This window comes from Dendrobates tinctorius, unplaced genomic scaffold, assembly GCF_039654945.1.
Source record: "Dendrobates tinctorius isolate UK_male_01 unplaced genomic scaffold, ASM3965494v1 ptg000196l, whole genome shotgun sequence".
Classification (NCBI taxonomy): Eukaryota; Metazoa; Chordata; class Amphibia; order Anura; family Dendrobatidae; genus Dendrobates; species Dendrobates tinctorius.
In genome coordinates, this window is record NW_027361863.1 from 8383096 (window position 1) to 8405182 (window position 22087).

Consider the following 22087-nt stretch of genomic DNA (forward strand, 5'->3'; position numbering starts at 1 on the left):
TCCTTGGCTTGCCTGGTGTCTTTCTGTATACCGATCCTTGGCTGGTCCTAACGGGCGACTCTGAACATTTATTGATGCCTCGGCGTAAGACATTGCAAATACCGGAGTGACCTCGGATACAGGAGGGCGGAAGACTGGAGCTTGGCAGAAGTAAAGAGTCACCATGTACCGGCCACTCGTGTAACTGCAACAGGAGGATAAAGGACAACTTGTAAGAGGTTTCCAAGACATTTGCGCAATTGTTTTCAAGCTTAGGGTAGCGTGAAAGTTGCAAGTCTATAGGGTCAAAGTCACAGTAATGGATTTTTTTGCAGTTATCACGGGAAGTAAAAAGTTGCAACGTGGCCCCAATGCAATAAGTCACTGTGAGGTTTGTCACGCGTGTCCCCGTGTTGCCCTAAGTCTTGCTTGCATGGTGGGAGGCTAGCTTTCCAGAGCACAATGAGGATAGCAAGGAGTAGATATATTAAAGGCGATCGCATATACGCAGGAAACCAACCACTGGGGCCTGCACCGATCGGCAGAACAAAGAATTTATTATCCGTGATGGGGAATTTTTATTCCTGACGCAAAATGCAGCGGCAAGACAGAAGCCCGACCACCGCTCCACTCATTCTCCATGGGGCTGTGGGGAAAAAACAGGCACAGTACTTGGCTGCCCCATAGGGGATGAAAGAAGTGGTAGTGAAGCATGCACACTATTGCTCCATTCTAAGCAGGATGAAGATGCCCCGTTCTGTCGGTCCTAGCGGTAGAATTCCCACCAATCAATAAGGTGATAGCTTGTTTTCATCAGACTGCCCCTTTAAAGCTTGTAATAGGGAGCATTGGCAATAGCTATAGGTACTACTGCGAATATGACGGCACTGTCTGACATCCTCCTGCCTGGCGGCAATGGAAAACTTGCACATGTCCTTCCTTCCTAGTCATGCGTGATGAAGCCTGGTGTAGTCTTTCCAGCCTCAACGGAGCACTGCACATGCCCAGTAGGAAGGAACAGCAGGAGCATGCACAATAGTTTCTGTGCTAGAGAGATGACGTGGCCATTCGGGAAGACGTAAGTCACACCCATGGCGGTATGACTGCAGTATGTAAGGACGCACTGCTCTGCAAGTAGAGACTCCCACAAGACTATGCAGTGTAATCTCAAGGATGTCGGTAAAAGTTTTTCCACATCTCTGAGTTATCAGGGACATAATTGGAATGCAGGATTACAGTTTAAAATGTTAATTGGGGGGTCTTGACAGGTTTCCTTTAACCTCTTTTTTCCAATTCTGCAAAGAAAAAAAATTTACATGAAGAATGTAATAAAAGAACCTCTACTTACCGGATAAATTGACCACCACTCTCGTGCTTCCCGCTGGTCTTTGTTTGGCTGTCATCATTGCATAATTACCGGCCTTGGCGGTAACACCATTATGGACGTATCCATTTTGGATCTTTAAGACATTGTAATTATTTTTTTTTTTTTTTTGATCCATCAACACATTCCAGCAGTCATACCTTATTGCAAAATGTTCCCGTCAATTAAACTGTACAGGGGCTTTGTTTTTTTAATGTTTTGTTGTCATCTGTAAACTCCATCATGGATGGCATGGCGTAATATAATAACTAAAGGGACCCGGTGGGTGACCTGTGTTAGACCATTTACGGTACTTGTTATCTCAATGGTAATGTCACGCTGTGACGATCTTAGGTAAGAAAGGGGAACCCTAACTATCCCTGTCCCTCGGGTACTCTCCATGGGAGAGAGGCCCGAGTGTCTGACCTTACTATGCTCCTGTTAAACCCTGGTCTGTCCCCTCTCTCACTCCATGAAGCATGCTACAGAAATATAAGGTAAACCAGACACAAAGATAAAACAGGGATAACAGAAAGCAACAAACATACAAACACTCACCAAAGAAAGAGAGGGATAGGGCAGGATAGGAATGTACCAACCAAATGGGAATAGGACAATGAGGAAAGCATACACCCAAAAACAGCACGCAACAATCTCCAGTAGCAAGAACGGTCTCCTATTCAGCACAGTGTCTCCAAGGAGCTAGGAAGCAAAGCTTTCACTATCAAGACAGAGAAGGCTTGGCCAGGTTTGATAGGGAGAAGTAATGACCAGATCAGAAGCAGCTGAAATGGAGCTGCATGTTTGTGACCAGCATAGAAAGAGTTGTTAACCTCTTCAACACCAAAGGAAACTAAATCCATTTAATATGGGACACAAACACACAGGCTAAATGGACTATGATTCACAATACGTAGTGATCTTCTAACCCCAGATCTCCCAGGAAGAAGTGATCCACTTGTGACAGGTATCCTACAAGCCTGTGGGAAGCTGCAAACGGCTGAAAAACAGGAGTCTCTATCAAACCCCCTAAGAGTTTGCGGTCAGCAGCGACCCCAGCGTCTAATAGATTAAGCCGGCAGGAACAAAGTTCTCTCAAGTTTTGGCCATTGCGGCGGGCTGTTGGTCGTATATTTCAACAAGTGATGACTGACTGTGGTGGAGACATAGCCGCTGTGCCGTCCATTAGACAGATTACGGAGAGTGCACTGCAAATAGCACATAATGGAATAGGAGAGACGTCACCTTTGAGCTCCATGATCTTTATCTCATCTGTGAACTCCTTGGTGACTCCTAATCTTCTCATTTACAGTGAGGGCCCATCACCCCCCATATATGTAGCAGGACCCGACCATTTATGTATTGCTAGAACATTTCCCAATGGCGCCTAAAATCTGATGCAACCGACCAGTACATTTCCTATTTACACACACTGCAGTTTTTAATGATGTGTGTACATAATATATGAGGCAGAAGGAGCCCTCGGGATATCATTTTTTTTTTTTTTTTATTCACCGCCACTTCCCTGTCTGTCAAACACGGCATAAATCATCCCGCGGGAATCTCATGATGAGTAAGTTTATATGCCTTGCTAATGTGAGATCAAACTCGTGGGTAATAATTCGGGGTATGCATTGGTAGAAGGGCACGGCTAATTCTAGAAGTATTTTGTGGCAGCGCACCGTACTGTAATGTAATCATTACGCCTTAGTTTATGTGCAATGGATACCGGCAGCTACATGATTTAAAAATGCTAATGTTCTCACAGCCAGCGGATTCTGTGACGCTTCTCTTCAGTTTGCATCACATTTCATTCATATTCTCCGAAATTGGAGTTCGGAGTTTGTAGCCGAAAGAGACACATGACACTAAATACTGGAGACCTTGCTTCACCCTGACGCTCCTTTCTGCATCAATAATAACAGCATTTGTTGTATGGGATAGATTACTTTGTACATCACCATCACGGGTGTAATAAGTAACCGTGGAGCCGCCATAGCCAAACCTAGTCTGGGGCCCCCCACCAAATCATGAGCACAGAGCAGCAAGTTCAGAAAATGAATGGCTTATAGTTAATTTGCTCTGTTGAATGAGCAATAATAGTGCACACAGTAATGTCACGGTACAAGGAGAATGCACGCAGCGATGTCACGGTGCAAAGAGAAGGCACGCATCGGTGCCACGGTGCAAGGAGAATTCACGCATCAGCGCCACGGTGTAAGGAGAAGGCACGCGTCGGTGCCCCAGTGCAAGGAGAAGGCACGCGTCGGTGTCATGGTGCAAGGACAAGGGATGCGGCGGGGTCACGGTGCAAGGACAAGGGATGCGGCAGGGTCACGGTGCAAGGAGAATGCACGCGGCGGTGGCACGATGCAAGGAGAAGGGACGTGGCGGTGTCACGGTGCAAGGAGAATGCACGCGGCGGTGTCATGGTGCAAGGAAAAGGCACGCGGCAATGTCACAGTACTGGGAAAATGCACACAGTGATGTCACAGGACAAGGAGTGTGCAAGCGGCGAAGTCACAATACAGGCGTAATGCACACAGTTATGTTACAGTTCAAGGATAAAGCACATGTCGATGTCACAGTGCACGGAAAAATGCACACAGTGATATTACAGTAAGAAGCTAAGCGTTCAGCACAACAAAACACATCGTAGTCGGCCTTCAAGCAGCTAACGCATGTTTAGCAGCAGGAGTGTAGGAGTGCACCCTAATAAAAGTGGGCACCTAAGCAGACGACAATTCTGTTGATGCATAAAAATCGCGGACCAAGACCATACACTGACCAAATATCGGTAGATACCAGATCTGCAAACCATGTAAGAGAAAGCAATCCAGATTTGTAGTGACTCAATATTTTGCCACCATCTGGCCCAGACCGTCATGAAGACATCTTCAAGCAACGACTCATCTGCAGAGTTTTCATCTCGGACACATCTGACGTCTCAGATTTCTAGTACCATCTCTACCTATTCTCAACCTACATAAATTCTCCATCCTTCTGTGCCTATTGCTGACCCCGCTGTGTTGTGTGGTGCCCTAAATACTGTACTTTACAAAAATTGGTGTCATTGTAATTACCTTTTTGTGCCCCATAGACAACAATAAAGACCCATATGCTCCCCATTGACGGTTATAATCCCCCCGAGTGCCACCTTATAAAGCAATAATGCCCTGAGTGTATCCTATAAAAAATAATGGCGTGAGTGCCTCTTTAAAGTAATAAGATCCCTTAAAACCCCACCCTAAAAGTAATAATGCCCCTTAAGTGCCCCCTTATCAAGTTATATTGTCCTGACTGCCCAGCAAAAAGTAATAATGTTCCCTAATTTCCCCAAAATACAATAATAGTCCTTAATTATCTCTAAAATGTAATGATTCCAAGTGAGGGCCCCTTAACAAGTAATAATGTCACCATAGTGACCCTTAAAATGTAATAATGGCCTAGAAAAACAAATTATAACCATCCCAGTCACCAATGAGCTGGCTGGGCAAGTTTTTGCCTTCTTTTAGCATCTGGAGTAATGTGGTGACATCAGGTCGGCTGCGCTGGGATGCTGATGTTCCCACCTTCCTAAAAACTAAAGGCATAAAGCGACCTGCGGCCTTCAAGATGGAGAGTGGCCCATGGTTCATTGCTTTGCCATCACAGGGTTTAAGTGTATGTAGTTGAGAATGGCGCTCGCCGCTTGGGACCTCGGTGGCAGCTCCTGTTCCTGCCCCATAGTAAATAAGCTACTGGTCACAGTACAAGGATTATGCACCCAAGAAGGATCACCAAGTACTGGTCTACACAACACCCTACTCAAAAATGTCACCAGAAAGGTTGGTAACTAAGCGGATTGCAGACCCCTAAAACTAACAACACAACTAGAATTAGCCATGGGACATACCTACGATGCCCTATATGCCTCGGCACAGCCAAAGAGTTAACTAAGCCTAAAGCCAGAAAGGGGAAAGCTAAACTGCCCCGGAGTAGAACCCCAAAGGAATAGATTGCCCCCAAACATATATTGCCGGTGAGACAAGATGAGGCACAAACACAGGCAGAAAATAGAGTAAGCAAATGATGGGGCCCAAACTGTCTAGATAGAACAGGACAGGAAAGATCCTGTCTGCAATGACGCAAAAAACCCTAAGAAAAATATAACACGTCTGATATGCAAAAATACTGAGGCCACACGACCTCCCCCCAGTAGATCAGAATTCTGGTGTAAACTGGAAGCAAAACAAAAGCTACTGATATAACAGGGGACTAGCAATACTGAAAAGACTGACATAAGCTGTGGCATATGGAACGGAGGCCACCACTGGTCCCAGCAGGAAACAATGCAGAACCCACACAGCAAAGCAGAAAGCAGAGAAAGGCAAAAACTGGATCAAATGCAAAAGCGGACTTCAAAATGCACAGGAAGAAAACCATATCACCAGCAACAACTGAGGGAAGCTTGCTGACTTAAATCTTCCCAGTCTGTAACACCTGACCTCCAATCATCCTCTTCAGGTGACTTGACTTCTGTCAACCCGACCAGCTCCATTACCCACAGCAACCACCAGAGGGAGTCCAAACTCAGAAGTCAGGTCACAAGTGTTCACAACAACCACCCCCAGGATGTCTGGGATGGATATGTCGGTGTATAAAAAGGTAAGACAAAACAGGGATAACAAAAAGCAAATTACATACACAAACACTCAAGGGTAGAGAGGGATATAGGGAAGGATAGGAAAGTAAAAACCAAATGGAAATAGGATAATGGAGAAAGCATACATCCAAAAACCACAGACAACAATCTCCAGCAGCAACTACAAACTCCAACTTCAGCACACCAACTCCAGCAAGCCAGGAAGTAAACTTTCACAGGCAGGGATGAAAAGGTCTGGCCAGGTTTTATAGAGAGAGGAAATGAGCAGGTCAGGAACAGCTGTGAGATGGAGCTGCAGGTCTCAAACCAACATACAGAGTTGTTAACCTCTTCAGTGCCAAAGGAAACAAAGTCCATTTCATATGAGAAACGAAACACACAGGCTAAATAGAATACCTTTGATTCACAATACGTAATGATCTCCTAACCCCAGATCTCCCAGGAGGACGTGACACACTCGTGACAGTAAAGCAAAGTGTTAGGGCTTATTCAGACCTCTGATTTTTGAGTACAAGTGCTATCCATGATTTTCACGGATAGCACTCGCACCTGTGATAGTCCATGGTGCCATTCATATGTCTGTGAAAATCGCAGAGACATGTCCGATTTTTATCCAAGGGACAGTTCAGAAATCAACAAAACAAGTCAATGGGTCAGTAAAGCAAATCGGACCACACTCACATGACATTAGAGTGTGCGGTCCAATTTTCACGGACTGTCAGAATGGAGAAGGTGGAGACATTTTTTATTTTTTTTAATTTCTCCACATACAAGAATATCGGATGACCCTCGCACCACACTCTGATCAAAAGCAGATCAAACTCTGATCAGAATAACTGATCCGTTTTTCTCATACGTAGAAAAATCGGACGTGTGAATGAGGCCTTATGCAGGTTTTTATTTGGACAGCTGTAAAAGTTTACAAGTATGGACCCAATGCAGATTTCATGCCCTTTATGTCACAGATTTATCCCTTTCATTTAGTGAAAATGAGTCCAATCTATGGTATAAAACAATATAAAATGAAGTCTAAAGAAGATAATAAAACATCATGTAGAGTTTTATTTCACCAGCACTTTTATTTTATGAATATTTCTGGGTAAAGTTTCTGTTTCCGTTTCTATAGCCATCCATTATTACTGAAAACTTTCCGCAGCTCCTTCACCTCCTGCTCAGTCAAGGTTACAAGGGGTGAACGGCACCGGCCTCCATGATATCCAAACCACTCCATGGCCTGCTTCATGCCTGGAATCCCAAATCTGTGTGTCACCTGAAGACACAGATAAAGGCGAAACATTAGGAAAAAAATTGCTATTTTGGTCTTAACCACAAATCTGGTAAAGTTTAATGGAATTTTCCAGGTTAACTTTTTTTTTATTTTTAAGAACAGTGGCAATCGGTGGGGAAATTCAGTTTAAATTTAAAAAAAAAAAAAATCCAGTGAAAGGTCCTGTGTAAAAGGCGAGTGCACCTTTAATATATGTTCCTGTAGTGTCATGTAGCTGATTGTGAAGCCGTCCATTATGCGGCTGACCTTCTATAGGTTCACGGAACTTCATTTAATTATGTTCAGTCATTTTCTAAAAATAGGAGAGAACAATTCAGGCAACGACTTATGATCGAGGGATCTGAGCTCGAGGTTTATGGAGGGGACATCACGTCCATTCTCTGCTCATACCAACGTGAGTGCGCTGGGTGCGAAATAATAGACCCCCGCTCTGTCCAACAACAGCTAATGACACGGTGACAGCTGATCTTACATGGTCAAATATTAATGTACACCTTCACTGCCGTACATGGGAATAGGCGCCCCGGGTTATGCTACAGATATTCATTACAATAAAAAAAAAAGTTTAATATTAAAAATAAAGTTTGTTAATTGTATTCGCCTCTCCACACACACAACCTCGCCCTCACTAGAACTTAAGAAACTCTTGGCAAACAACTGATTTTGCCAAGAGAGGATGACACAAGCTGCTCATCTTTTCTTGCAGTGCCCACTAGAGATGAAATACGGTACTACAAGTGATCATTAAAGGGAATCGGCACCGACATCAGGGGCTTATCTACAGCATTCTGTAGTGCTGTAGATAAGCCCCCGATATAACCTGAAAGATAAGAAAAATGAGTTATATTATACTCACCCAGGGGCGGTTCGGGTCCGGTTTTAGTCCGATGGGTGTCGCGGTCAACAGAACAGGGCAGAGCAGTGCACCTGCGCAGGAGCCACGACAGGCAGCAAAGAAGAAGACGTCACCGTTAGAAGATGGGATGCGCCGGACCGTGACTCCCTCCAGACCCGAACCGGACCGCCCCTGGGTGAGTATAATATAACTCATTTTTCTTATCTTTCAGGTTACATCGGGGGCTTATCTACAGCATTACAGAATGCTGTAGACAAGCCCCTGATGGCGGTGCCGGCAGCTGATAGTCGAAAAATGGGGTGACAGATCCCCTTTAAAATAAGTGGATGGCCAAGATGTAATCAGGGACCTGATCGTCAGGGGCTTCTCAGCTACATAAGAGAACAGCGATCACATGTGAAGGTGTAATGGTGCGCATGATAGATAAATCTGACAGCAGGATCACGTGCAAATTTGCGATGCAGATTTTCTATCTGCAGAATTTTATACAGATTTCGCCATAGACTGCAAACATTGAAATTAGAGGCAAATCCCCCACAAAATCCAAGATAAAACTGCATTTAACATTCAGGTTACTTTTTCTTAGTCCAGTGTAGTTGTTCCTTAAATAATCACATCAGGTTGTCATCTATTTCCTGTTAAGTCTAATTATGACGTGCACAAAACACCAAAGGCTTAAAGTTCTGCTGGTGCAGTCACTGTGTACATAGGTAGGGAAGTGGACTGACCTATGGACCTATCTGCAGCAGAAAGGTAAATGTAAAATGTGCAGTAAAAGTGCTTGACGTGGACTGCTGTATATGTGTGTGGGGAGACAGGTAGAGACAGTAGAAGATGGTAAAATACTGGGTTTGGCCAGTAGGGGGAGACCAAGAACAGCAGGAAAGGGAGACGGTGCAGTACTGAAGTTTGGCCACAAGATGGAAGCAGGGAGCAGTGAGGATAGGGCGTAACAACAGCATAAGACTATGAAACCACAGAGTCATGGGGGGGCGGAGTTAAAGGAGCTCTAGAGGGGAATTCCTGGGGAGGGGAATAAATAGCCGGAGAGAGTTCCAGAAGCAGGCCAGTCCAGGAGGAGGAGCTCAGTAGAGGAGACAGAAGGGAGAGATGGACAGAGAAGAAGCTCCGGTAGGGACTGAGGAGAGAGACAGTCAGGGAGGTGGCCCTGACAGGAGAGTCGCAGACTAGAGAAAGCCCGGGGGTACCAGATGGGCGGACTCAGACAGGGGAAGCGCTGTGGCCGTGGGCCTAATGGCAGCCACAGTGAAAGAACCACGAGAGACGTCACAGTAAGAGGAAAGAGAAGAAAAGTGAAGGGTACCCGGGCCTGTGCGTGGAAGTTGTCGTGCAGCTGCTGTGGTGCTGCGGTCGTAGAGAGGACGGCCAATAAAGAGGACTTGTTGAACGCACCTCAGTTTCTGTCTCAAGTCTGTTCGTGGCGAAAAAGGGACCACCCCCCCAGTCGGCACACGTACCTACACTTGGCGTAGTCGGCAGGATCATCACCGCCAATACACCAACTTCATCGGTAAGCCTGCACCGAAGATCCAAAGGACCCAAGCTGAACCCAAGATTTACCCTTGTGGCTTACAAAATTGGACTGTGTTCGGGATTGTTGGCTTTAATCAGGAGGATCCGGAGCGGAAAAGGACTTTACAGAATGGCGGTGGCGTATAAGCTCCTGAAAGAATCGGAGGAGCTTGCTGCCACATTGGACTACCAGGAGCAGCCGCTGGAGGAACTGTTGCCGACCCTCCCTGCGGAACTATCAGGCCTGGAGGCTGGTCCTGCAGGATAGCAGGATGAAGAACGGCAGCGGACACCAGATGACGGGAACGGGAGCCGCGGAGGAGCACCGGCCCTCAGCTGTCCCGCTTGACTTTCCCTTGTCCTGCGTCCCCGGCTCCCAATGAATCCGCGGCCCACGCAGGGTGGACCGACACCCCCGCCGACGATTCCGAGCCGCCCGGTGGTTCCCCGTTCCACGTCGCCGGTGCGGAGCGGACCTGCGGCCTGCCCACCAAGGCCCACGGCCACCCCTGCTGCACTCCACGTCCCGGTGGCGGCCTATCCATCGATGCCCGACGCCACATCGGACCCTCTTCCGTCCGCCGCAGCGGTCGGGCCGGCAGGCTCTGTGGCCTATGCACTGGTATCCACGGCCGTCTCTGCTCCACTCTTGGCACCAGCTGCGGTCTACTCACCGGTACCTGCGGCCGCCTCTGCCCCGTCCTTGACTCTGGATGCGACCTACTCACCGGCAACTGCGGCCGCCTCTGCCGCACTCTATACTGTGGCTGCGGCCGCGTCACCGGGCTCCGCCGCCTTTGCGGGGCCGTCTCCCGTCCGCACTATCAGGCCCCAGCTTCCCCGCTTCGCTTCTCACCAGTCAACGTCCCTGGCCCCCCGACTGCGCTTGGACCTGCAGGAGCAGGGAGCCGGATGGAGCGGAGCCACCACATCACCGGAGATAAGCGCGCCCCCGCCACCACCGGTGGTGGACTGCTGGGCCCCTACGTTGTCCCCTGGTGGGGACGCAGAGTCTGGGGCCCCTGTCGCTGGATGACCCCTGGGGTCAAAGGGCCCTGTGGAGAAGGTGCCGATCCATGCGCAGGGGCAGCTGAGGCCTCCTCTGCCCCTGAGACTTTTCTGTCTTTTAAAGATGCTGTGGCAGCGGAGCTCTCTTCAGCCCGTGCCAGGGCCTGGTTTCCAAGTAAAGAGATGGCGCAAGAAGCGCGCCATGGAACTATCTCCTTGGTCCTGGGTAATAAGAACACCTGGGGCCCAGGAGCAGTCAAGACATGCCGGGGGCTCCACGGCTGTGGAGTTCCTTGCTATTGGCAGAACATCGGTCATCAGGAGACGACCCAGAGCACCACTGAAAAATGGACTACCGGGACTGCTGTGCGCTGTTGCGCAGCATGGGGACTGTTTCGCGTCCCCTTGGGGTAAAATACCCAACTCTTGATACAGCGGGGATATGTGGGGGTGCTACCCTCAAAGGAAGGTGGCGCACCTCTGTTTAAAAGTATTGTTGGAAAATGTTTAAAAGATGCAGTTTGATAATGATGTGCAATGTGATAAGGTTGTAGGAATGATGTCCATGAAGAAACGGGAATAGTGCCTAGTTTGAATGGTTTAAAAATTGTTTGTATTGAAAATAAGAGAATGTTCAACAGGTCCCGGGTACTGAAGTAAGGAAAAATGCTGACCATGACTGATTTGAACTGAAGGAACAAGAAAGTGTTTGGAATTGAAACGGACACCGGTCCATAGGTCAGGTCCTGAGTATCACAAACACCCCAAAATGAAAGAGGGAAGCTTGCAGTTACCTGGTAGGCAAGAGCCTCGGTCGTTGCGCTCCAAATTGCAAAATGCTGCTGAAAGTGATAAAAGTGGGAGGAACGCACCCTTTGAGAAATCCGGGTGGTCCTATCCCAACCAGAGAGAAATTGTCAGAGGCCTATTGCGTCGGCGAGTAGCCATAAGGTACTCGGAGCATGATTGCCCCCGATCTTGTTTGGCTCCCCGTATATCTTGGGCTTTGCTTAACGACCGGTCATACAACAGAAGGTGGGGAAGCTTCAGAAAGGAAAATGGGGAGGAGATTGTCGAGGAGGACAATGGTAAAAGGAAGGGGGTATGTATGGAAGTGGACTGAACTATGGACCTGTCTGCAGCAGTAAGGTAAATGTAAAATGTGCAGTAAAAGTGCTTGACGTGGACTGCTGTATATGTGTGTGGGGAGACAGCTAGAGACAGTAGAAGATGGTAAAATACTGGGTTTGGCCACTAGGGGAGACAAGAACAACAGGAAAAGGGAGACGGTGCAGTACTGAAGTTTGGCCACAAGATGGAAGCAGCGAGTAATGAGGAAAGGGCTTAACAACAGCTTAAGGCTACGAAACCGCAGAGTCATGGGGGCGGAGTTACAGGAACTCTAGAGGGAATTCCTGGGGAGGGGAATAAATAGCCAGAGAGAGTTCCAGAAGCAGGCCAGTCCAGGAGGAAGAGCTCAGGAGAAGAGGAGACAGAAAGGAGAGACGGACAGAGAAGAAGCTCCGGTAGGGACTGAGGAGAGAGACGGTCAGGGGGGTGGCCCTGACAGGAGAGCCGCAGGACAGAGAAAGCACGGGGTACCAGATGGACGGACTCGGACAGGGGAAGCGCTGTGGCCATGGACCTAATGGCAGCCACAGTGAAAGAACCGCGAGAGACATCACTGTAAGAGGAAAGAGAAGAAAAGTGAAGAATGCCCGGGCCTGTGCGTAGAAGTTGTCGTGCAGCTGCTGTGTGGTGCTGCGGTCATCGAGAGGACGGCCAATAAAGAGGACCTGTTCAACGCACATCAGTTTCTGTCTCAAGTCTGTTCGTGGCGAAAAAGGGACCACCCCCCAGTCGGCACACGTACCTACACATACATGACATTACGGATCCTGTACTGATCCTGAGTTACATTCTGTATTATACTTCAGAGCTGCACTCACTTTTCTGCTGGTGCAGTCACTGTGTACATACATTACATTACTGATCCTGAGTTACATCCTGTATTATACTCCAGAGCTGCACTCACTATTCTGCTGGTGCAGTCACTGTGTACATACATTACATTACTGATCCTGAGTTACATCCTGTATTATACTCCAGAGCTGCACTCACTATTCTGCTGGTGCAGTCACTGGGTACATACATTACATTACTGATCCTGAGTTACATCCTGTATTATACTCCAGAGCTGCACTCACTATTCTGCTGGTGCAGTCACTGTGTACATACATTACTGATCCTGAGTTACATCCTGTATTATACTCCAGAGCTGCACTCACTATTCTGCTGGTGCAGTCACTGTGTACATACATCACATTACTGATCCTGAGTTACATCCTGTATTATACCCCAGAGCTGCACTCACTATTCTGCTGGTGCAGTCACTGGGTACATACATTACATTACTGATCCTGTACTGATCCTGAGTTACATCCTGTATTATACTCTAGAGCTGAACTCACTATTCTGCTGGTGCAGTCACTGTGTACACACATTACTGATCCTGAGTTACATCCTGTATTATACTCCAGAGCTGCACTCACTATTCTGCTGGTGCAGTCACTGTGTACATACATCACATTACTGATCCTGAGTTACATCCTGTATTATACCCCAGAGCTGCACTCACTATTCTGCTGGTGCAGTCACTGGGTACATACATTACATTACTGATCCTGTACTGATCCTGAGTTACATCCTGTATTATACTCTAGAGCTGAACTCACTATTCTGCTGGTGCAGTCACTGTGTACACACATTACTGATCCTGCGTTACATCCTGTATTATACCCCAGAGCTGCACTCACTATTCTGCTGGTGCAGTCACTGTGTACACACATTACTGATCCTGAGTTACATCCTGTATTATACTCTAGAGCTGAACTCACTATTCTGCTGGTGCAGTCACTGTGTACACACATTACTGATCCTGAGTTACATCCTGTATTATACTCCAGAGCTGCACTCACTATTCTGCTGGTGCAGTCACTCTGTACATACATCACATTACTGATCCTGAGTTACATCCTGTATTATACCCCAGAGCTGCACTCACTATTCTGCTGGTGCAGTCACTGGGTACATACATTACATTACTGATCCTGTACTGATCCTGAGTTACATCCTGTATTATACTCTAGAGCTGAACTCACTATTCTGCTGGTGCAGTCACTGTGTACACACATTACTGATCCTGAGTTACATCCTGTATTATACCCCAGAGCTGCACTCACTATTCTGCTGGTGCAGTCACTGGGTACATACATTACATTACTGATCCTGAGTTACATCCTGTATTATACTCCAGAGCTGCACTCACTATTCTGCTGGTGCAGTCACTGGGTACATACATTACTTATCCTGAGTTACAGCCTGTATTATACTCCAGAGCTGCTCTCACTATTCTGCTGGTGCAGTCACTGTGTACATACATTACATTACTGATCCTGAGTTACATCCCGTATTATACCCCAGAGCTGCACTCACTATTCTGCTGGTGCAGTCACTGGGTACATACATTACATTACTGATCCTGTTCTGATCCTGAGTTACATCCTGTATTATACTCCAGAGCTGCACTCACTATTCTGCTGGTGCAGTCACTGTGTACATACATTACATTACTGATCCTGAGTTACATCCTGTATTATACTCCAGAGCTGCACTCACTATTCTGCTGGTGCAGTCACTGTGTACATACATTACTGATCCTGAGTTACAGCCTGTATTATACTCCAGAGCTGCTCTCACTATTCTGCTGGTGCAGTCACTGTGTACATACATTACATTACTGATCCTTAGTTACATCCTGTATTATACTCCAGAGCTGCACTCACTATTCTGCTGGTGCAGTCACTGGGTACATACATTACTGATCCTGAGTTACATCCTGTATTATACTCCAGAGCTGCACTCACTATTCTGCTGGTGCAGTCACTGTGTACATACATTACTGATCCTGAGTTACATCCTGTATTATACTCCAGAGCTGCACTCACTATTCTGCTGGTGCAGTCACTGCGTACATACATCACATTACTGATCCTGAGTTACATCCTGTATTATACTCCAGAGCTGCACTCACTATTCTGCTGGTGCAGTCACTGTGTACATACATTACATTACTGATCCTGAGTTACATCCTGTATTATACTCCAGAGCTGCACTCACTATTCTGCTGGTGCAGTCACTGGGTACATACATTACATTACTGATCCTGAGTTACATCCTGTATTATACTCCAGAGCTGCACTCACTATTCTGCTGGTGCAGTCACTGGGTACATACATTACATTACTGATCCTGAGTTACATCCTGTATTATACTCCAGAGCTGCACTCACTATTCTGCTGGTGCAGTCACTGTGTACATACATTACTGATCCTGAGTTACATCCTGTATTATACTCCAGAGCTGCACTCACTATTCTGCTGGTGCAGTCAATGTGTACATACATTACATTACTGATCCTGAGTTACATCCTGTATTATACTCCAGAGCTGCACTCACTATTCTGCTGGTGCAGTCACTGTGTACATACATTACATTACTGATCCTGAGTTACATCCTGTATTATACTCCAGAGCTGCACTCACTATTCTGCTGGTGCAGTCACTGGGTACATACATTACATTACTGATCCTGAGTTACATCCTGTATTATTCTCCAGAGCTGCACTCACTATTCTGCTGGTGCAGTCACTGTGTACACACATTACTGATCCTGAGTTACATCCTGTATTATACTCCAGAGCTGCACTCACTATTCTGCTGGTGCAGTCACTCTGTACATACATCACATTACTGATCCTGAGTTACATCCTGTATTATACCCCAGAGCTGCACTCACTATTCTGCTGGTGCAGTCACTGGGTACATACATTACATTACTGATCCTGTACTGATCCTGAGTTACATCCTGTATTATACTCTAGAGCTGAACTCACTATTCTGCTGGTGCAGTCACTGTGTACACACATTACTGATCCTGAGTTACATCCTGTATTATACCCCAGAGCTGCACTCACTATTCTGCTGGTGCAGTCACTGGGTACATACATTACATTACTGATCCTGAGTTACATCCTGTATTATACTCCAGAGCTGCACTCACTATTCTGCTGGTGCAGTCACTGGGTACATACATTACTTATCCTGAGTTACAGCCTGTATTATACTCCAGAGCTGCTCTCACTATTCTGCTGGTGCAGTCACTGTGTACATACATTACATTACTGATCCTGAGTTACATCCTGTATTATACTCCAGAGCTGCACTCACTATTCTGCTGGTGCAGTCACTGGGTACATACATTACTTATCCTGAGTTACAGCCTGTATTATACTCCAGAGCTGCTCTCACTATTCTGCTGGTGCAGTCACTGGGTACATACATTACATTACTGATCCTGTTCTGATCCTGAGTTACATCCTGTATTATACTCCAGAGCTGCACTCACTATTCTGCTGGTGCAGTCACTGTGTACATACATTACATTACTGATCCTGAGTTACATCCTGTATTATACTCCAGAGCTGCACTCACTATTCTGCTGGTGCAGTCACTGTGTACATACATTACTGATCCTGAGTTACAGCCTGTATTATACTCCAGAGCTGCTCTCACTATTCTGCTGGTGCAGTCACTGTGTACATACATTACATTACTGATCCTTAGTTACATCCTGTATTATACTCCAGAGCTGCACTCACTATTCTGCTGGTGCAGTCACTGGGTACATACATTACTGATCCTGAGTTACATCCTGTATTATACTCCAGAGCTGCACTCACTATTCTGCTGGTGCAGTCACTGTGTACATACATTACTGATCCTGAGTTACATCCTGTATTATACTCCAGAGCTGCACTCACTATTCTGCTGGTGCAGTCACTGCGTACATACATCACATTACTGATCCTGAGTTACATCCTGTATTATACCCCAGAGCTGCACTCACTATTCTGCTGGTGCAGTCACTGGGTACATACATTACATTACTGATCCTGTACTGATCCTGAGTTACATCCTGTATTATACTCTAGAGCTGAACTCACTATTCTGCTGGTGCAGTCACTGTGTACACACATTACAGATCCTGAGTTACATCCTGTATTATACTCCAGAGCTGCACTCACTATTCTGCTGGTGCAGTCACTGTGTACATACATTACTGATCCTGAGTTACATCCTGTATTATACTCCAGAGCTGCACTCACTATTCTGCTGGTGCAGTCAATGTGTACATACATTACATTACTGATCCTGAGTTACATCCTGTATTATACTTCAGAGCTGCACTCACTATTCTGCTGGTGCAGTCACTGTGTACATACATTACATTACTGATCCTGAGTTACATCCTGTATTATACTCCAGAGCTGCACTCACTATTCTGCTGGTGCAGTCACTGGGTACATACATTACATTACTGATCCTGAGTTACATCCTGTATTATTCTCCAGAGCTGCACTCACTATTCTGCTGGTGCAGTCACTGTGTACATACATTACTGATCCTGAGTTACATCCTGTATTATACTCCAGAGCTGCACTCACTATTCTGCTGGTGCAGTCACTGTGTACATACATCACATTACTGATCCTGAGTTACATCCTGTATTATACCCCGGAGCTGCACTCATTATTCTGCTGGTGCAGTCACTGTGTACACACATTACTGATCCTGCGTTACATCCTGTATTATACCCCAGAGCTGCACTCACTATTCTGCTGGTGCAGTCACTGTGTACACACATTACTGATCCTGAGTTACATCCTGTATTATACTCCAGAGCTGCACTCACTATTCTGCTGGTGCAGTCACTGTGTACATACATCACATTACTGATCCTGAGTTACATCCTGTATTATACCCCAGAGCTGCACTCACTATTCTGCTGGTGCAGTCACTGGGTACATACAATACATTACTGATCCTGTACTGATCCTGAGTTACATCCTGTATTATACCCCAGAGCTGAACTCACTATTCTGCTGGAGCAGTCACTGTGTACATACATTACATTACTGATCCTGAGTTACATCCTGTATTATACCCCAGAGCTGCACTCACTATTCTTCTGGTGCAGTCACTGGGTACATACATTACATTACTGATCCTGAGTTACATCCTGTATTATACTCCAGAGCTGCACTCACTATTCTGCTGGTGCAGTCACTGGGTACATACATTACTGATCCTGAGTTACAGCCTGTATTATACTCCAGAGCTGCTCTCACTATTCTGCTGGTGCAGTCACTGTGTACATACATTACATTACCGATCCTTAGTTACATCCTGTATTATACTCCAGAGCTGCACTCACTATTCTGCTGGTGCAGTCACTGTGTACGTACATTACATTACTGATCCTGAGTTACATCCTGTATTATACCCCAGAGCTGCACTCACTATTCTGCTGGTGCAGTCACTGGGTACATACATTACATTACTGATCCTGTACTGATCCTGAGTTACATCCTGTATTATACCCCAGAGCTGAACTCACTATTCTGCTGGTGCAGTCACTGTGTACACACATTACAGATCCTGAGTTACATCCTGTATTATACCCCAGAGCTGCACTCACTATTCTGCTGGTGCAGTCACTGGGTACATACATTACATTACTGATCCTGAGTTACATCCTGTATTATACTCCAGAGCTGCACTCACTATTCTGCTGGTGCAGTCACTGTGTACATACATCACATTACTGATCCTGAGTTACATCCTGTATTATACTCCAGAGCTGCACTCACTATTCTGCTGGTGCAGTCACTGTGCACATACATTACATTACTGATCCTGAGTTACATCCTGTATTATACCCCAGAGCTGCACTCACTATTCTGCTGGTGCAGTCACTGTGTACATACATTACATTACTGATCCTGAGTTACATCCTGTATTATACCCCAGAGCTGCACTCACTATTCTGCTGGTGCAGTCACTGTGCACATACATTACATTACTGATCCTGAGTTACATCCTGTATTATACCCCAGAGCTGCACTCACTATTCTGCTGGTGCAGTCACTGTGTACATACATTACATTACTGATCCTGTACTGATCCTGAGTTACATCCTGTATTATACTCTAGAGCTGAACTCACTATTCTGAGAATGTACTAGAAACCCCCAAAAAATAGAAAACAAAGTAACCAGAAATGATGGGAACTGATATAGAAGCAGTTCCAGTTTGGATTTTACTATTCGATCCGTATTGGTTCCTCCTTTCCGCAGACTCGGTGACTGGCCGGCGTTCTTTACGGTTCCTGAAAAACCTCTCTGGATAATTTATGTTACGTAGCCGGCTGCCAGTCGGACAGCTGCACATCCCATTACTTATAGAAATGGCAGCTGTGCGGCCAACGGGGCTCCGTCCGGGTTCTAGGAGAGGTTCTGTCTGGTATTTTCTTACCAAGCAGCAGGCAATAAGTGCTGAGACTGATCACATATACCGTATGCTACAAGTCCGAAGAGGCCGCTCAGCATTTATTAATAATGGCAAAATTACACCTATATTAAAAGGAAAAAAAAAATTATTTTTTTTCCACTTAGCCTGTAATTTCATAGGGCTATCCTTAATGATTAATGGTCAGTCCCAGGGTTCCCCAACTCCAGTCCTCAAGAGCCACCAACAGGTCAGGTTTTAAGGATTTCCTTAGTATCGGCCAGGTGGTGGAATTATTGCCTGTGCAGGTGAGCAGATCTCACCTGTGCAATTTTAAGGGAAATCCTGAAAACTTGACCTGTTGGTGGCTCTTGAGGACTGGAGTTGGGGAACACTGGTCTATCCTAACAGGCAAGGTTACGACCCCTGAAACCTCTGTTGCCTTGAATGCCCGTTCATTCTGATAGGACTGACCCCCACCAATCACAGTGATTGCCTACCCTGAGGATAGAGCGTCTATATTACAGTCTTATGAAATCCCTTTCATAAATGCGGTGCAATACTCAAATTGAATTAGTCCTGTTCCTTTAAGACACTGTCAAACTAGACTTACCAGTGATAATATTGTTGAAAACTGCAAATTTGGCAAATGCCATGTGCTACATTTTTGGTTACACTTTGCATCAGATACAGACTAACCATAAGGCCTCTATCCAAGGACTGACGGCAAGATAGAAAGCAGAGCACCATAGTCTTATACAACACCCGATGTAAGGGTGCAATCTATATATATAAAATTGAATGTATGTGTGTATCACCAACCAATCACGAAGCATCTTTCATTTCATCAGATCTGTTTAAAATAAGCTGAACTGTGATTGGTTGCTATGAGCAACAGTTTTCCCACTCCACAACACCTCAGCAGACACTGACATGGTGGGAGAAATCTAGCATCCCCGGGAACATAAGCTCCCAGCCATTGTCTGCCCCCCAGAAAGGAGCAGAGAGCACATGACAGAAATGAATCACCCCCTCCTGTGCCCATATCCCCATCACACATCCTCCATCCCATAGACACATCTTCCCTCTTAAAAGGATCTCTGGTATGGAAGTTAGGGCAAATCCCTCAGCACTCTGATACTGACCCCAGGCCTCTCTTAAAGGGATCATTGGTATGGAAGTTTGGGGCAAATCCATCCAGCGCTTTGGTTCTGACGCCAGGCCTCTCTTAATGGGATCCCCAGTATGGAATTAGGACTGTTCCACTCAGAGCTCTGGTTCTGACCCCAGGGTCTCTTAAAGGGATCCCCGGTATACAGGTGAGGGCAAATCCACTCTGCGCTTTGGTACTGATCCCAGGCTCTCTTAAAGGGATCTCCGAGATGGAAGTTAGGGTAAGTCCCTCAGCGCTCTGATTCTGACCCCAGGCTTCTATTAAAGGGATCCCCGGTATGGAAGTTAGGACCGTTTCACTCAGCGCTCTGGTTCTGACCCCAGGCTGACAGGATGATGTGGAATATTACGGGTAGTGGTCCAGTGGCTCTGGCTGATGGTATGATGTGGGATATTAGGGGTAGTAGTCCGGCGGCTCTGGCTGACGGGTTGATGTGGGATATTAGGGGGAGTAGTCCGGTGGCTCTGGCTGATGGGATGATGTGGGATATTAGGGGTAGTAGTCCGGTGGCTCTGGCTGACGGGTTGATGTGGGATATTAGGGGGAGTAGTCCGGTGGCTCTGGCTGATGGGATGATGTGGGATATTAGGGGGAGTAGTCCGGTGGCTCTGGCTGACGGGTTGATGTGGGATATTAGGGGGAGTAGTCTGGTGGCTGTGGCTGACAGGATGATGTGGGATATTAGGGGTAGTAGTCTGGTGGCTCTGATGGGATGATGTGGGATATTAGGGGTAGTAGTCTGGTGGCTCTGACGGGATGATGTGGGATATTAGGGGTAGTAGTCCGGTGGCTCTGGCTGACGGGTTGATGTGGGATATTAGGCTGAGTAGTCCGGTGGCTCTGGCTGACGGGATGATGTGGGATATTAGGGGTAGTAGTCCGGTGGCTCTGGCTGACGGGTTGATGTGGGATATTAGGGGGAGTAGTCTGGTGGTTGTGGCTGACGGGATGATGTGGGATATTAGGGGTAGTAGTCTGGTGGCTCTGACGGGATGATATGGGATATTAGGGGTAGTAGTCCGGTGGCTCTGGCTGACGGGTTGATGTGGGATATTAGTGGTACTAGTCCGGTGGCTCTGACGGGATGATGTGGGATATTAGTGGTAGGAGTCCGGTGGCTCTGACGGGCTGATGTGGGATATTAGGGGTAGTAGTCTGGTGGCTCTGACGGGATGATGTGGGATATTAGGGGTAGTAGTCCGGTGGCTCTGGCTGACGGGTTGATGTGGGATATTAGGGGGAGTAGTCTGGTGGTTGTGGCTGACGGGATGATGTGGGATATTAGGGGTAGTAGTCTGGTGGCTCTGACGGGATGATATGGGATATTAGGGGTAGTAGTCCGGTGGCTCTGGCTGACGGGTTGATGTGGGATATTAGTGGTACTAGTCCGGTGGCTCTGACGGGATGATGTGGGATATTAGTGGTAGGAGTCCGGTGGCTCTGACGGGATGATGTGGGATATTAGGGGTAGTAGTCTGGTGGCTCTGACGGGATGATGTGGGATATTAGGGGTAGTAGTCCAGTGGCTCTGGCTGACGGGTTGATGTGGGATATTAGGGGGAGTAGTCCGGTGGCTCTGGCTGACGGGTTGATGTGGGATATTAGTGGTACTAGTCCGGTGGCTCTGACGGGATGATGTGGGATATTAGTGGTAGGAGTCCGGTGGCTCTGACGGGATGATGTGGGATATTAGGGGTAGTAGTCCGGTGGCTCTGACGGGATGATGTGGGATATTAGTGGTAGGAGTCTGGTGGCTCTGACGGGATGATGTGGGATATTAGGGGTAGTAGTCCGGTGGCTCTGACGGGATGATGTGGGATATTAGGGGGAGTAG

At 46.8% G+C, this 22087-nt stretch overlaps 1 protein-coding gene across 1 annotated transcript in view; it reads right to left on the bottom strand.

The window, feature by feature from the left end:
• Positions 1-7041: 7041 nt before the first annotated feature.
• The window catches only part of HOGA1 (4-hydroxy-2-oxoglutarate aldolase 1), a 57920-nt gene continuing 42874 nt past the window's right edge, over positions 7042-22087 (bottom strand). Inside the window, exon 8 of the mRNA XM_073552855.1 lies at positions 7042-7257. Coding sequence (XP_073408956.1) covers positions 7108-7257 — 150 coding nt within the window. The 3' untranslated portion in view covers positions 7042-7107. The remainder of the gene's footprint in view (positions 7258-22087) is intronic.